This window comes from Oncorhynchus mykiss, chromosome 20 (assembly GCF_013265735.2).
Source record: "Oncorhynchus mykiss isolate Arlee chromosome 20, USDA_OmykA_1.1, whole genome shotgun sequence".
NCBI classification, from domain to species: Eukaryota; Metazoa; Chordata; class Actinopteri; order Salmoniformes; family Salmonidae; genus Oncorhynchus; species Oncorhynchus mykiss.
In genome coordinates, this window is record NC_048584.1 from 17,051,721 (window position 1) to 17,068,813 (window position 17,093).

The 17,093-nt window shown below is 44.3% G+C and overlaps 1 protein-coding gene across 2 annotated transcripts in view; it reads left to right on the forward strand.

Moving 5' to 3' along the window:
- Positions 1–441: 441 nt before the first annotated feature.
- LOC110499073 (rab11 family-interacting protein 3) overlaps positions 442–17,093 on the forward strand; it is a 124,781-nt gene continuing 108,129 nt past the window's right edge. For both annotated transcript variants that reach the window (XM_021575951.2, XM_021575952.2), the window contains exon 1: positions 442–3,597. In XM_021575951.2, the coding sequence (XP_021431626.2) occupies positions 1,951–3,597 (1,647 nt within the window). In that variant the 5' untranslated portion in view covers positions 442–1,950. The remainder of the gene's footprint in view (positions 3,598–17,093) is intronic.

Here is a 17,093-nt window from a genome sequence, read left to right on the forward strand (position 1 = left end):
CAATGCCCCAATGCACAAAGCGAGGTCCATACAGAAATGGTTTCTTGAGATCTGTGTGGAAGAACTTGACTGGCCTGCACAGAGCCCTGAGCTCAACCTCATTGAACACCTTTTGGATGAATTGGAACGCTGACTGCGAGCCAGGCCTTATCGCCCAACATCAGTGCCCAACCTCACTAATTATCTTGTGGCTGAATGGGAGCAAGTTCCCACAGCATTGTTTCTACATCTAGTGGAAAGCCTTCCCAGAAGAGTGGAAGCTGTTATAGCAACAAAAGGGGACCAACTCAATATTAATTGCCCATGATTTTGGAATGAGATGTTCGACTAGCAGGTGTCCACATACATACAGGTCATGTACTGTATTTTTGCGTCCTATTTTGGAAACTGCGGTTCGTTCTATGCGCGTGCGTGAAACGTCATTGCTGAATGCGGCTGAGGGGGGTGGCAGGGGCATTTGCTGCTGATGAAATTGTGAATGGCCTCTGTTCTAGATAAATATTGGCAACATATTTTGTATGTTTGACACATCTCGGAGCATCTTCTGACGGTCATCATGTCTTTGGAGTGCGTTGGGATGGTAAATACATTTCGAGAGTCCGGGAATAGCTGAAGAAATTTTAAGCAAACAGACTGAATATGTTCCTGACACAGGTGGATGATTCTTGGAATAACGTTAAATTAGCTATCTTGGATTCGAAACGTATGGAGAAAACACCAAACGCGGATGTAAATTAGAATTATTGACAAAACGAACAAACTAACTTTACTGGGAAGATTACATTTGACAACATGTCCTCGTAGCCAGTCCAATTTAGTTTCAGAATCAGAGATTGACCATTTGGCTTGTTTGCTAGTTAACGTTTGCTAGCTAATTAAAGCGTCCTTCAAAATATGAGAGTGGGGATGTTTGGAAGCGTTAAGTCAATGTTATTAAACATGTCAGTCAGTAAGCAAGCCTAACTATTTCAATTGGACATGTCAAGCGTTGCTAACTAGCCAAGTTAGCTAGAAAGCTATTTATTTACTCACTCCAAGGTTGGCGTATTTTCATCCACTGGCACTGTCAAGTACAACGTAAATCGCATTGGCTAAAAGCTAGCTGGCTAGCCTGTTACAATGGTCACACATTGCAAACCAAATTGTGGATAACTTTTTGGACCTTGTTAGCACATGTTAACTATTTAAAATAACTTTAACGCGTTCGTGGTATTTATTGCATCCAATTTATAGCATGAATCTCATGTTATGCTAAATCTTTTCTAACTGATGTGTTAGGCAGTCAGTTGTGTAAGCAAGAAGGGCCCCTCGCGTTAGTCCCAATGCTGGAGATGGGGGCAATGAATGAGTGTTTTAGATAACACGCTAAATTGATCAAGTCACTTACTATTACAGGGACTCATCTTTTTGTGTGATATCGCTTCACGTTTTTTGACGTTAGCCTGTTGTTGCCTCATTAATATGTTGGTTCTTAGAACATTTCTATTTAGTTTTAGCGCTATTTTGATAAGTCACATGTCACCAATGTATTTGTTGAATTCCAAAGTACAAATCAAAGTTCATAATTCTATGGAATTAATTATAAATTAATCTGAAAATGCAAATTTGTTTAGTTGACAACATTTAAAAAGTGCATGCTTAGACGGGGTAAATGAGGCGTGGATCATTTAGGCAACAACTAGGGCAAGTAGACAAATACAAAAAATATGGAAAGTACACTGGTTTTTAAATACTAAGGTGTTTACACAGTGCTAAAATGTCATAAATTCAAAACGAGACAGTGAAGGCAGGTGTTTTATTTACCATCATGCAACATCTGCCCATGGATCTCGTCAAGGACGTTGTCTACCATGTGTAGAATAACAATATTGAAATTTAGGAAGAATTGGATGTTTGCTTTGAAATAAATGATAATTTTCTAGTTTACTGGGGAATTAGCTATCTACTCAAATGGAACATACTCTGATGTCTAGCCCTCTGGGATATTCAGAGTGGGATTCAGAACGCATACCCTCCCATGGATTCCTCCTCATGGATTCAGACAAAGGAACCATGCTGCCCCAGAGAGAAAGTGATCAGACAGGTTTGGATTTCCAGAAAGTCAACCAGTCTCTAAGCCTGGAAGAGCTTTTTCAGGAGAATGCCTTAAATATAGATAGCCTTTTCAGGACCTCCAGTTACTCTGGTGGAGACCAGATCTTGCCCTGGGAGGGATGTCAATCTAATCATTCCCAAGTTCCCCTGGGTAAACCAGCAGAGGTATTGCCTCTCAAAGACAAAATTGAGGAACAAAACAATGTCAGTGACAGCCCACTACCTGGGCTGTTATTCTCCAAAATGGCTAATTTGTTCAGGGGCATCTCAGCCTGCGACGAACAAAATCCACCTGTGGGTGACAGAGTCCCTGTTACCTGTCACAGGGAGCTGATAACCCTCAGTGAACATCCTTCTACTGTGAAGGTTTCAGATAGGACTCCAGATACTAACACTGAGGCGTCCTCTTTGTTGATAGTTCACCTCTTATCTGAACACTCCCCTTTTCCCTCCGGCCCTTCTCCTTCAGATGAGGTAAACCCACGAGGTGTCTGTGAGAAGCTTTTATTTCCATCTCTGGATCAGGACAGAGGCCAACCTCCTCCCTTGCAAGGTGGGGAGACTGTGCCACCTGAAAATGGGGACAAAGGTTTATTCCTAGGACCTGTGACTAATCTGCCCACAGTCAGTAACATTACCTCAGAAGGTTTACTTGAGAGCAGCCTCTCACACAACACCATCCCTTTTGACCGCCCTAGCCTATCTCCAGAGGTTCAGGTGGGATCTGTGCCTTTGCTGGATCTGGAGGTTCCCGACTGTGGCCCCAGCCTCTGCCCTACTCATCTCGACTCACCTACCTGCACAGGTGCTCCATCAGATTCAACTGCAGAGGATTCAGAGCAGGAACACACGTTGGCTATTACAATCCTGACTCTCTCAGACCACAGAGGTGAGGGGGACTCGGCCCTCCTTCTGAACTCCTCACCATTGATTGAACCCCTGTTGCCAAAGGTACTCTCTGACAGAGATGCTTCGATCCTGGGTCACCTGCCCAGTGGCTGTAGCTCAGATAAAAATGGCTCCCAGGATTTGATGGAAGACAAAATTATCTTTGATGTTACTAAACACGAGGGAGAGGAGGAAATGGCTCTGGATCAGTGCAATACCTCAGATGCGCTACGTGATGAGGAAACTTGGGACTTGAAACTACCCGAGGCTATACAGGGTGACGGTATTCCTGCTTTAAAAACTGAACAGAGCGATGAGGTAAGGTTGGCAGACTTGGACCTATTTGCCAGAACCACAGATAGTTTTGATGGCCTGGTTCTGGAGATGAATGGTTCGTCTTCTGAGTCTGGATGGACAAGTGAACAAGCAGTGGAGAATCTGTTACTCTCTAAGATGGTGGGGTCTGACTCCATGCCTGTGGTTCCCATATTGAATCGGAGAGAGGAAGACCTGTCACCTCTGAAGGCCGTGTTTGATGCTCTGGACCAGGATGGGGATGGATTTGTACGCATTGAGGAGTTTATGGAGTTTGCTGCTGCCCATGGGGCTGACCAGGTGAGACCCACCTCCTTTTAGATTTTAGTCTGTGTGTTGTTTTTGTTATTCTGGTCCCAGTCAGTGGAGTATTGAGTATAAGGTTATGGTTAATTGGCAATATGAAAGGGTTCTGTATGCTTGTCAACCTAGAGATCATGAGGCTCATTCTAAATGATTTACTATTGATTCTCCACTTTACTTTAGAGAGATTCCTTTAAAAGCTTAGTTAATTACATAAACTGAAATCCATCCCTCTATCAGTGTTTCCTCAAAGGGTGAAAGGGATTCATTTGTAAGCTATTTTGTACGAAAGGCTGGGCAGGCAAGCTAACTGGTAGGCCTTTGCTAATGCTAATTATCACAACCAGTTTCAGAGTAAAAGGAGCCTAGATTATACACGCCAGGCAACATATTATCACATAGAATAGGCATACACTCTTATTTGTTCAAATGCTTTTCTTTTCCATGATGGGGGTGCTCACTGGTGGTTTACGTTACCCCAAAATGCGATAGAACCATAATTCTGAACACTAGGGCTTTGCTGAGCAACACAGGCTATTTTATAATTCAAACCCTAAAGGCAAACCTCCAGCTTTGATTTATTTTATCAGCAATAAAAGTAAACTAGACTACAAAGGGTTTGTTAATACACTATTGAAACATGACCAGACAAGGCTTGAGAATATTTTCATGCTCTATAGCTTGGTTTTGTGATAAATCTGAATGAAAACATGGGCTGAAATAAATTCTGACAGGGCTGGCCTAGTACCTTCAGCCTTCTTATTCAACAAAGCAAGCCACGAAGATGACCAAATGTATCATTAGGCAACATACCTCATCCCATTGTACTGGATAATCTTGTGAAATGTTTGCTCTGTCCTGCCCCACCTGTGACCTTCACCCATTCTCCAATCTCTCCCAGGCATCTTGCGTTACACCCAGGCCTATCACTTCAATTATGTGGTTTTACTTAGGAAATGTTGCCATGTCAAGAAAAACATACAAACACCCTCCACTGCTGTTGGGCAGTGAAAGGTGTCTTGTAATTTGATTGGCATCCCTTTTGTGAAAATAATTATTTTTGGGTGATGTGGGCAGGGAGTTTCATCTTAGTTTTTTTTAATAGTCCTTTAGTTTTACTCAGAACACACCCTGATTTATTCCTCGGTAAGGCCATGGAGGCCCTTTTTATTATTTGGCTAAGAGGACAGGGCTGGGCTAAGGTGTTGATGTGCTATTATCTGTACACAAAAAGCTAATTTTAGTACATAAACAACGAAGTTAAAAAGGTGTCAGGTTCCTGTGTTCAACATTCAAATCAAATCAAATTTTATTTGTCACATACACATGGTTAGCAGATGTTAATGCGAGTGTAGCGAAATGCTTCTAGTTCCGACAATGCCGTAATAACAAGTAATCTAACTAACAATTCCAAAACTACTGTCTTGTGCACAGTGTAAGGGGATAAAGAATATGTACATAAGGATATATGAATGAGTGATGGTACAGAGCAGCATAGGCAAGATACAGTAGATGGTATCGAGTACAGTATATAAATATATGAGATGAGTATGTAAACAAAGTGGCATAGTTAAAGTGGCTAGTGATACATGTATTACATAAGGATACAGTCGATGATAGAGTACAGTATATACGTATGCATATGAGATGAATAATGTAGGGTAAGTAACATTATATAAGGTAGCATTGTTTAAAGTGGCTAGTGATATATTTACATCATTTCCCATCAATTCCCATTATTAAAGTGGCTGGAGTTGAGTCAGTGTCAGTGTGTTGGCAGCAGCCACTCAATGTTAGTGGTGGCTGTTTAACAGTCTGATGGCCTTGAGCTAGAAGCTGTTTTTCAGTCTCTCGGTCCCAGCTTTGATGCACCTGTACTGACCTCGCCTTCTGGATGATAGCGGGGTGAACAGGCAGTGGCTCGGGTGGTTGATGTCCTTGATGATCTTTATGGCCTTCCTGTGACATCGGGTGGTGTAGGTGTCCTGGAGGGCAGGTAGTTTGCCCCCGGTGATGCGTTGTGCAGACCTCACTACCCTCTGGAGAGCCTTACGGTTGAGGGCGGAGCAGTTGCCGTACCAGGCGGTGATACAGCCCGCCAGGATGCTCTCGATTGTGCATCTGTAGAAGTTTGTGAGTGCTTTTGGTGACAAGCCGAATTTCTTCAGCCTCCTGAGGTTGAAGAGGCGCTGCTGCGCCTTCTTCACAATGCTGTCTGTGTGAGTGGACCAATTCAGTTTGTCTGTGATGTGTATGCCGAGGAACTTAACTTGCTACCCTCTCCACTACTGTTCCATCGATGTGGATAGGGGGGTGTTCCCTCTGCTGTTTCCTGAAGTCCACAATCTTCTCCTTAGTTTTGTTGACGTTGAGTGTGAGGTTATTTTCCTGACACCACACTCCGAGGGCCCTCACCTCCTCCCTGTAGGCCGTCTCGTCGTTGTTGGTAATCAAGCCTACCACTGTTGTGTCGTCCGCAAACTTGATGATTGAGTTGGAGGCGTGCGTGGCCACGCAGTCGTGGGTGAACAGGGAGTACAGGAGAGGGCTCAGAACGCACTCTTGTGGGGCCCCAGTGTTGAGGATCAGCGGGGAGGAGATGTTGTTGCCTACCCTCACCACCTGGGGGCGACCCGTCAGGAAGTCCAGTACCCAGTTGCACAGGGCGGGGTCGAGACCCAGGGTCTCGAGCTTGATGACGAGCTTGGAGGGTACTATGGTGTTGAATGCCGAGCTGTAGTCGATGAACAGCATTCTCACATAGGTATTCCTTTTGTCCAGATGGGTTAGGGCGGTGTGCAGTGTGGTTGAGATTGCATCGTCTGTGGACCTATTTGGGCGGTAAGCAAATTGGAGTGGGTCTAGGGTGTCAGGTAGGGTGGAGGTGATATGGTCCTTGACTAGTCTCTCAAAGCACTTCATGATGACGGAAGTGAGTGCCACGGGGCGGTAGTCGTTTAGCTCCGCTACCTTAGCTTTCTTGGGAACAGGAACAATGGTGGCCCTCTTGAAGCATGTGGGAACAGCAGACTGGTATAGGGATTGATTGAATATGTCCGTAAACACACCGGCCAGCTGGTCTGCGCATGCTCTGAGGGCGCGGCTGGGGATGCCGTCTGGGCCTGCAGCCTTGCGAGGGTTAACACGTTTAAATGTCTTACTCACCTCGGCTGCAGTGAAGGAGAGACCGCATGTTTTCGTTGCAGGCCGTGTCAGTGGCACTGTATTGTCCTCAAAGCGGGCAAAAAAGTTATTTAGTCTGCCTGGGAGCAGGACATCCTGGTCCGTGACTGGGCTGGATTTCTTCCTGTAGTCCGTGATTGACTGTAGACCCTGCCACATGCCTCTTGTGTCTGAGCCGTTGAATTGAGATTCTACTTTGTCTCTGTACTGACGCTTAGCTTGTTTGATAGCCTTGCGGAGGGAATAGCTGCACTGTTTGTATTCGGTCATGTTACCAGACACCTTGCCCTGATTAAAAGCAGTGGTTCGTGCTTTCAGTTTCACGCGAATGCTGCCATCAATCCACGGTTTCTGGTTAGGGAATGTTTTAATCGTTGCTATGGGAACGACATCTTCAACGCACGTTCTAATGAACTCGCACACCGAATCGGCGTATTCGTCAATGTTGTTGTCTGACGCAATACGAAACATGTCCCAGTCCACGTGATGGAAGCAGTCTTGGAGTGTGGAGTCAGCTTGGTCGGACTAGCGTTGGACAGACCTCAGCGTGGGAGCCTCTTGTTTTAGTTTCTGTCTGTAGGCAGGGATCAACAAAATGGAGTCGTGGTCAGCTTTTCCAAAAGGGGGGCGGGGCAGGGCCTTATATGCGTCGCGGAAGTTAGAATAACAATGATCCAAGGTCTTTCCACCCCTGGTTGCGCAATCGATATGCTGATAAAATTTAGGGAGTCTTGTTTTCAGATTAGCCTTGTTAAAATCCCCAGCTACAATGAATGCAGCCTCCGGATAAATTGTTTCCAGTTTGCAGAGAGTTAAATAAAGTTCGTCCAGAGCCATCGATGTGTCTGCTTGGGGGGGGATATATACGGCTGTGATTATAATCGAAGAGAATTCTCTTGGTAGATAATGCGGTCTACATTTGATTGTGAGGAATTCTAAATCAGGTGAACAGAAGGATTTGAGTTCCTGTATGTTTCTTTCATCACACCATGTCACGTTAGCCATAAGGCATACGCCCCGCCCCTCTTCTTACCAGAAAGATGTTTGTTTCTGTCTGCGCGATGCGTGGAGAAACCCGTTGGCTGCACCGCCTCAGATAGCGTCTCTCCAGTGAGGCACGTTTCCGTGAAGCAAAGAACGTTACAGTCTCTGATGTCCCTCTGGAATGCTACCCTTGCTCGGATTTCATCAACCTTGTTGTCAAGAGACTGGACAAGAAGAATGCTAGCGAGTGGTGCTCGGTGTGCCAGTCTCCGGAGTCTGACCAGAAGAAGGCCTCGTTTCCCTCTTTTTCGGAGTCGTTTTTTTGGGTCGCTGCATGGGATCCGCTCCGTTGTCCTGTTTGTAAGGCAGAACACAGGATCCGCGTCGCGAAAAACATATTCTTGGTCGTACTGATGGTGAGTTGACGCTGATCTTATATTCAGTAGTTCTTCTCGACTGTATGTAATGAAACCTAAGATGACCTGGAGTACTAATGTAAGAAATAACACGTAAAAAAACAAAATACTGCATCGTTTCCTAGGAACGCGAAGCGAGGCGGCCATCTCTGTCGGCGCCGGCATTATAGAATGCATTCTTGTCTTTGTGCCCGTCTCAGGTCTGTTTTATAACAAGTAGACCTAGGCCTACTTCCAGTAAGCACCCAACCTTTCAGTTGCCAATAACAGGCGCAAGGTTGGATGCAAATACCAGTGTAACTGTCCGTAAGGCTAGGGGAAGCCAAACTTCCCCTAAAGTAAATTGAATTGCCAAAATTATAACCTAATTGGCTTACTACTGTCTATACATAAATAAAATAATTGAAAATAGGCTTCTACACTAGAAAGCATAATTTGGCCACAGAGGATCATTTACATAAAAAAAAAGAAAAAAAGATTGTCATTGTATGCTGTAGCATTAAAACATTCTAGATGATTCTGTGCTTCCTTTGTGGCAACAGTTTGAGAAAGGCTGTTTCCTGTTTCAGCATGACAATGGCCCCGTGCACAAAGCGAGGTACATACAGTGGTTCATCAATTGAATGTTTTGAGATTATGCTGCTGGGTTTAGAGATAATTTGAGGTGTAGTACATTACCCTGCATCACTGCTTCATTGCTCCAGACCACCACAAGGGGGAGTTAGAGTTCTGATTATGCTTTTGGGTCCCAAGGCCTAATGTTTCTCTATCAGAAAATGAATGGGCGATACAAACCAAGTAGAAATTGTTAATTGTGCACGACTTCAACATTGGATTTCAATTAACTGAATGATGAAGAATGTGATTGAATTTAGAACAATGGTGTAAGAATTGCTATTCCTCTGTCCTTCACGCACACCCAAAAAAATACATTTTTATTTTTTGGGGGACTGCAGCATATTACTTACTAAAACTGTTGTTACACTAAGGTTTTCATTCAAAGAGAAACAAAAATGTTTATTATATTCTAAAGATGTGTTGACTGAATATACACCGATCAAAAAAAATAAAGGGAACACTTAAACAACACAATGTAATTCCAAGTCAATCACACTTCTGTGAAATCAAACTGTCCACTTAGGAAGCAACACTGATTGACAATAAATTTCAAATGCTGTTGTGCAAATGGAATAGACAACAGGTGGAAATTATAGGCAATTAGCAAGACACCCCCAATAAAGGAGTGGTTCTGCAGGTGGGGACCACAGACCACTTCTCAGTTCCTATGCTTCCTGGCTGATGTTTTGGTCACTTGAATGCTGGCGGTGCTTTCACTCTAGTGGTAGCATGAGATGGAGTCTACAACCCACACAAGTTGCTCAGGTAGTGCAGCTCATCCAGGATGGCACATCAATGCGAGCTGTGGCAATAAGGTTTGCTGTGTCTGTCAGCGTAGTGTCCAGAGCATGGAGGCGCTACCAGGAGACAGGCCAGTACATCAGGAGACGTGGAGGAAGCCATATGAGGGCAACAACCCAGCAGCAGGACCGCTACCTCCGCCTTTGTGCAAGGAGGAGCAGGAGGAGCACTGCCAGAGCCCTGCAAAATGACCTCTAGCAGGCCACAAATGTGCATGTGTCTGCTCAAACGGTCAGAAACAGACTCCATGAGGGTGGTATGAGGGCCCGACGTCCACAGGTGGGGGTTGTGCTTAAAACCCAACACCGTGCAGGACGTTTGGCATTTGCCAGAGAACGCCAAGATTGGCAGATTTGCCACTGGCGCCCTGTGCTCTTCACAGATGAAAGCAGGTTCACACTGAGCACGTGACAGACGTGACAGAGTCTGGAGACGCCGTGGAGAACGTTCTGCTGCCTGCAACATCATCCAGCATGACCGGTTTGGCGGTGGGTCAGTCATGGTGTGTGGTGGCATTTCTTTGGGGGGCCGCACAGCCCTCCATGTGCTCGCCAGAGGTAGCCTGACTGCCATTAGGTACCGAGATGAGATCCTCAGACCCCTTGTGATACCATATGCTGGTGAGGTTGGCCCTGGGTTCCTCCTAATGCAAGACAATGCTAGACCTCATGTGGCTGGAGTGTGTCAGCAGTTCCTGCAAGAGGAAGGCATTGATGCTATGGACTGGCCCGCCCGTTCCCCAGACCTGAATCCAATTGAGCACATCTGGGACATCATGTCTCGCTCCATCCACCAACCACATACTGTCCAGGAGTTGGCGGATGCTTTAGTCCAGGTCTGGGAGGAGATCCCTCAGGAGACCATCCGCCACCTTATCAGGAGCATGCCCAGGCGTTGTAGAGAGGTCATACAGGCACGTGGAGGCCACACACACTACTGAGCCTCATTTTGACTTGTTTTAAGCACATTGCATCAAAGTTGGATCAGCCTGTAGTGTGGCTTTCCACTTTAATTTTGAGTGTGACTCCAAATCCAGACCCGTCATGGGTTGATAAATTTGATTTCCATTGATAATTTGTGTGATTTTGTTGTCAGCACATTCAACTATGTAAAGAAAAAAGTATTTAATAAGAATATTTCAATCATTCAGATATAGGATGTGTTATTTTAGTGTTCCCTTTATTTTCTTGAGCAGTATGTATGTGTGGTATGTATGTATGTATGTATGTGTGTGTGTGTGTGTATATATATATATATATATATATATATATATATATATATATATTACACACACACATTATCTGTTATTTAACTAGGCAAGTCAGTTAAGAACAAATTCTTATTTTACAAGCCTACCGATGGAACTGTGGGTTAACTGCCTTGTTCAGGGGCAGAACGACAGATTTTAACCTTGTCAGCTCTGGGATTCAATCCAGCAACCTTTCAGTTACAATGATCTAACCACTAGGCTACCTGCCACCCCTAAATAGTTAAGGCCGATTCCAGCCTTACTGAGGCACCCCCAGATCATCACCGATCCTACACCACATTTCACAGTGGGTGCAAGACACTGTGGCTTGTAAGTCTCTTCAGGTCTCACACCCACTGTGAAATTTGGTGGAGGATCGGTGATGATCTGTGGGTACCTCAGCAAGGCTGGACTCGTGGAAATGTGTCTTTGTGAAGGACTCATGAATCAAGCCACATACAAGGTTGTCCTGGAAGAAAACTTGCTTCCTTCTGCTCTGACAATGTTCCCCAACTCTGAGGATTGGTTTTTCCAGCGGGACAATGCTCCATGCCACACAGCCAGGTCAATCAAGGTGTGGATGGAGGACCACCAGATCCAAGACCCTGTCATGGCCAGCCCGATCTCCAGACCTGAACCCCATTGAAAACCTCTGGAATGTGATCAAGAGGAAGATGGATGGTCACAGGCCGTGCTACTAGAATTTTTGAGCCAGGAGTGGCATAGACTGGTGTAGAGCATGCCAAGACGCATGAAAGCTGTGATTGAAATTCAGGGTTATTCCACCAAATATTGGTTTCTGAACTCTTCCTAAGTTAAAACATTAGTATTGCGTTGTTTAAAAGTGAATATGAACTTAGGGTTTTGGGCCGGAAGGGTGGTTTTGGGCCGGAAGGGTGGCTTCGGCTCTCGCCAGAGTTAGGATCTTCAGGCCGCCTGGGTTGCGACCGACCTGCTCCATCCCCCCTTTCCCCGTTAGGTATGGCTGCATGGCACACCCCCGTTCCCCGTTAGGCACGACCGCATGGCGCACCCCCAATATCAAGGTGCACATGGGCCTATTTATATCATGAATATGAATTCAGAGGGCAGAAATTATTAAATATTAAAGCAGCTTGATTTTTCAAGCTTTTCAAACATTCATAGATGACCAGCATGGTAAAATAATATAAACTGTGGTTATAGAGTGTGCAACCGGTCAGCATTTTAGGAGTAAATTCCGTTGGCTTTTCATAGCATTCAGAGATCAAGACAGCGTGTGCGAGAGAGAGAGAGAGAGGATCGTAACACACAGTAACGCATGGAATATAGCAATACGTTTAATATGCAATGCAGATCACCTCCTATTACCCTTCTCAGAGTTTTAAGAATTGTGCGTGTTCAGTTATTTGTGACATTGTGGCATTTAAAGCACATTGAGATTGAGATTGAGATTTTCACTGAATATCCGTTTGGGTATTGGTTAGACTACAATTAGGGTGTGAAAATGTTAGGATTATTTTGCTCTTAGTACTGTAGCCTACTCCCGACCGGTCACGTTGTACAGCGCCATATTTTCCTAACGGAAACCCTGAGGGTTTCATTTGAAGTTTTTCTTGGAATAGAAACACCATAATATTAATCAAATTAATCCCATATACTATGTTCTTACAAAAGGTTTTAAATTCTCTAGTACAAACAATATTAAAGACTGTCAAATGCTTCTCAAAGATACCCTCTGGTGATCAGACTATCACTAACTAGCATTAATGGCAACAATGGCTGACACTTAAATAACGTGCCAAGGTGTGCTGCAGTATGACGCAACCTTTACAGGAAGAACCACTGTACAGAAATGGTTTGTCGAGATTGGTGTGAAAGAACTTGACTGGCTTGCACAGAGCCCTGACCTCAACCCCATCGAACACCTTTGGGATGAATTGGAACGCTGACTGTGAGCCAGGCCTAATCGCCCAACATCAGTGATGACCTCACGTCCAGGCTCTGGCTGGACCACTAATGGACATTCAGAGACTTGTCCCGAAGCCACTCCTGTGTCGTCTTGGCTATGTGCTGAGGGTCATTGTCCTGTTGGAAGGTGAACCTTCACCCCAGTCTGAGGTCCTGAGTGCTCTGGAGCAGGTTTTCATCAAGGATCTCTCTGTACTTTGCTCCATTCATCTTTCCTTTGATGCTGACGAGTCTCCCAGTCCCTGCCGCTGAAAGACATGATGCTAAGGAGTGGCTTCCATCTGGCCACTCTACCATAAACGCCTGATTGGTGGAGTGCTGCAGAGATGGTTGTCCTTCTGGAAGGTTCTTCCATCTCCACAGAGGACCTCTGAAGCTCTGCCAGAGTGACCATTGGGTTCTTGGTCACCTCCCTGACCAAGGCACTTCTCTCCCGATTGCTCAGTTTGACCTCTAGGAAAGGTCTTGGTGGTTCCAAACTTCTTCCATTTTAAGAATGATGGAGGCCACTGTTCTTGGGGACCTTCAGTGCTGCAGACATGTTTTGGTACCCTTCACCAGATCTGTGCCTTTACACAGTTCTATCTCGGAGCTCTACTGACAATTCCTTCGACCTCATTGATTGGTTTTTGCTCTGACATTAATTGTCAACTGTGGGACCTTATATAGACAGGTGTGTGCCTTTCCAAATCATGTCCAATCAATTGAATTTACCAAAGGTAAATTTACCAACAATAATGTTGTAGAAACATCTCAAGGATGATCAATGGAAACAGGATGCACATCGACAACAGCCACCCTCGAAGCAGCGTAACCCATGCAGAGCAAGGGGAACAACTACTCCAATTCTCAGCAAGTGACGTTTGAAACGCTATTAGCGCGCACCCCGCTAACTAGCTAGCCATTTCACATCACATCGTTACACCAGCCTAATCTCGGGAGTTGATAGGCTTGAATTCATAAACAGCAGAGCTGCTGGCAAAACGCACGAAATTGCTTTTTGAATGAATGCTTATGAGCTTGCTGGTGCCCACCATCCCTCAGTCAGACTGCTCTATCAATTCATAGACTTAATTATAACATAATAACACACAGAAATACGAGCCTTAGGTCATTAATATGGTCGAATCCGGAAACTATAATCTCGAAAACAAAACATTTATTCTTTCAGTGAAATACAGAACTGTTCCGTATTTTATCTAACGGGTGGCATCCATCAGTCTAAATATTCCTGTTACATTGCACAACCTTCAATGTTATGTCATAATTACGTAAAATTCTGGCAAATTAGTTCGTAATGAGCAAGGCGGCCCAAACTGTTGCATATACTCTGTAGACTCTGCATGCAATGAACGCAAGAGAAGTGACACAATTTCACCTGTGTCACGCGGGACTAGGTGGGTGTGCAGGAATCAGACGCAGAGAGAGAGTAACGGAGTAAAGTGCTTTACTATTGCACACCAAACTGATAAGCCCAATACAATACAGGGCGCAGGACACTATACCAGACAACCCAAAACCACAGGGTGTCCAGTATAGAAAATAAAATACACTACGAACTAATATGTACACACGTAACAAAAGACAATCCCGCACAAAACAAGGGCGGGTCAAACTACTACATATAGGGAAGCTAATTAAACCAAAATACACACAGGTGAAACTAATAAGACAAAACCAACAGACAAACGAAAAAGGGATCGTAGCGGCTAGTAGGACGGTGACGACGACCGCCGAGCACCGCCCGAACAGACAGGGGAGCCAACTTCGGCAGAAGTCGTGACAACCTGGTTAATATTGCCTGCTAACCTGGATTTATTTTAGCTAAATATGCAGGTTTAAAAATATATATTTCTGTGTATTGATTTTAAGAAAGGCATTGATGTTTATGGTTAGGTACACGTTGAAGCAACGACAGTCCTTTTTCGCGATTGCGCACTGCATCGATTATATGCAATGCAGGACACGCTAGATAAACTAGTAATATCATCAACCATGTGTAGTTATGATTGATTAAGTTTAATGCTAGTTAGCAACTTACCTTGGCTTCTTACTGCATTCGCGTAACAGAAGGGCTCCTCTTGAGGCAGGTGGTGAGAGCGTTGGACTAGTTAACCGTAAGGTTGCAAGATTGAATCCCTGAACTGACAAGGTAAAAATCTGTCTTTCTGCCCCTGAACAAGGCAGTTAATCCACCGTTCCTAGGCCGTCATTGAAAATAAGAATGTGTTCTTAACTGACTTGCCTAGTTAAATAAAGATTAAATTAAGGTGTAAAGGTTTTTTTTTTTTTTTTTACATTTGGGCAAAATCGGCATCCTAAATTACCGATTTCCGATTGTAATGAAAACTTGAAATCGGCCCTAATTAATCGGCCATTCCGAATAATCGTCGACCTCTAGTCCTAACCTATATACAGATAATGCTTGGTTATTCCCTCCTTGCTCAGCGGTAATCCAACCTTCTCAGTAATGAGGTTGCAGAAATGCATTGCTCTTTCTGGTGTCTGCACCATAATTCATGTGAATGAGTGAGATGCCATGCCATAAACAAAATATAGTCCATAAAGGCATTAAGCATAACAGTGTGGGCCTATAAAGTTTGTTTATAGCAACTTATCTTCTCTATGTGGTACAGTGCCTTGCGAAAGTATTCGGCCCCCTTGAACTTTGCGACCTTTTGCCACATTTCAGGCTTCAAACATAAAGATATAAAACTATTTTTTTGTGAATAATCAACAACAAGTGGGACACAATCATGAAGTGGAACGACATTTATTGGATATTTCAAACTTTTTTAACAAATCAAAAACTGAAAAATTGGGCGTGCAAAATTATTCAGCCCCCTTAAGTTAATACTTTGTTGCGCCACCTTTTGCTGCGATTACAGCTGTAAGTCGCTTGGGGTATGTCTCTATTAGTTTTGCACATCGAGAGACTGACATTTTTTCCCATTCCTCCTTGCAAAACAGCTCGAGCTCAGTGAGGTTGGATGGAGAGCATTTGTGAACAGCAGTTTTCAGTTCTTTCCACAGATTCTCGATTGGATTCAGGTCTGGACTTTGACTTGGCCATTCTAACACCTGGATATGTATATTTTTGAACCATTCCATTTTTAGTGGTGTACTTTATGTAATGGATCATTGTCTTGTTGGAAGACAAATCTCCGTCCCAGTCTCAGGTCTTTTGCAGACTCCATCAGGTTTTCTTCCAGAATGGTCCTGTATTTGGCTCCATCCATCTTCCCATCAATTTTAACCATCTTCCCTGTCCCTGCTGAAGAAAAGCAGGCCCAAACCATGATGCTGCCACCACCATGTTTGACAGTGGGGATGGTGTGTTCAGCTGTGTTGCTTTTACGCCAAACATAACGTTTGCATTGTTGCCAGAAAGTTCCATTTTGGTTTCATCTGACCAGAGCACCTTCTTCCACGTTTGGTGTGTCTCCCAGGTGGCTTGTGGCAAACTTTAAACAACACTTTTTATGGATATCTTTAAGAAATGGCTTTCTTCTTGCCACTCTTCCATAAAGGCCAGATTTGTGCAATATACGACTGATTGTTGTCCTATGGACAGAGTCTCCCACCTCAGCTGTCGATCTCTGCAGTTCATCCAGAGTGATCATGGGCCTCTTGGCTGCATCTCTGATCAGTCTTCTCCTTGTATGAGCTGAAAGTTTAGAGGGACGGCCAGGTCTTGGTAGATTTGCAGTGGTCTGATACTCCTTCCATTTCAATATTATCGCTTGCACAGTGCTCCTTGGGATGTTTAAAGCTTGGGAAATCTTTTTGTATCCAAATCCGGCTTTAAACTTCTTCACAACAGTATTTCGAACCTGCCTGGTGTGTTCCTTGTTCTTCATGATGCTCTCTGCGCTCTGAGACTATCACAGTGCAGGTGCATTTATACGGAGACTTGATTACACACAGGTGGATTGTATTTATCATCATTAGTCATTTAGGTCAACATTGGATCATTCAGAGATCCTCACTGAACTTCTGGAGAGAGTTTGCCTCAGTAATATATATATATATATATATATATATATTACACACACACATTATCCGTTATTTAACTAGGCAAGTCAGTTAAGAACAAATTCTTATTTTACAAGCCTACCGATGGAACTGTGGGTTAACTGCCTTGTTCAGGGGCAGAACGACAGATTTTAACCTTGTCAGCTCTGGGATTCAATCCAGCAACCTTTCAGTTACAATGATCTAACCACTAGGCTACCTGCCACCCCTAAATAGTTAAGGCCGATTCCAGCCTTACTGAGGCACCCCCAGATCAT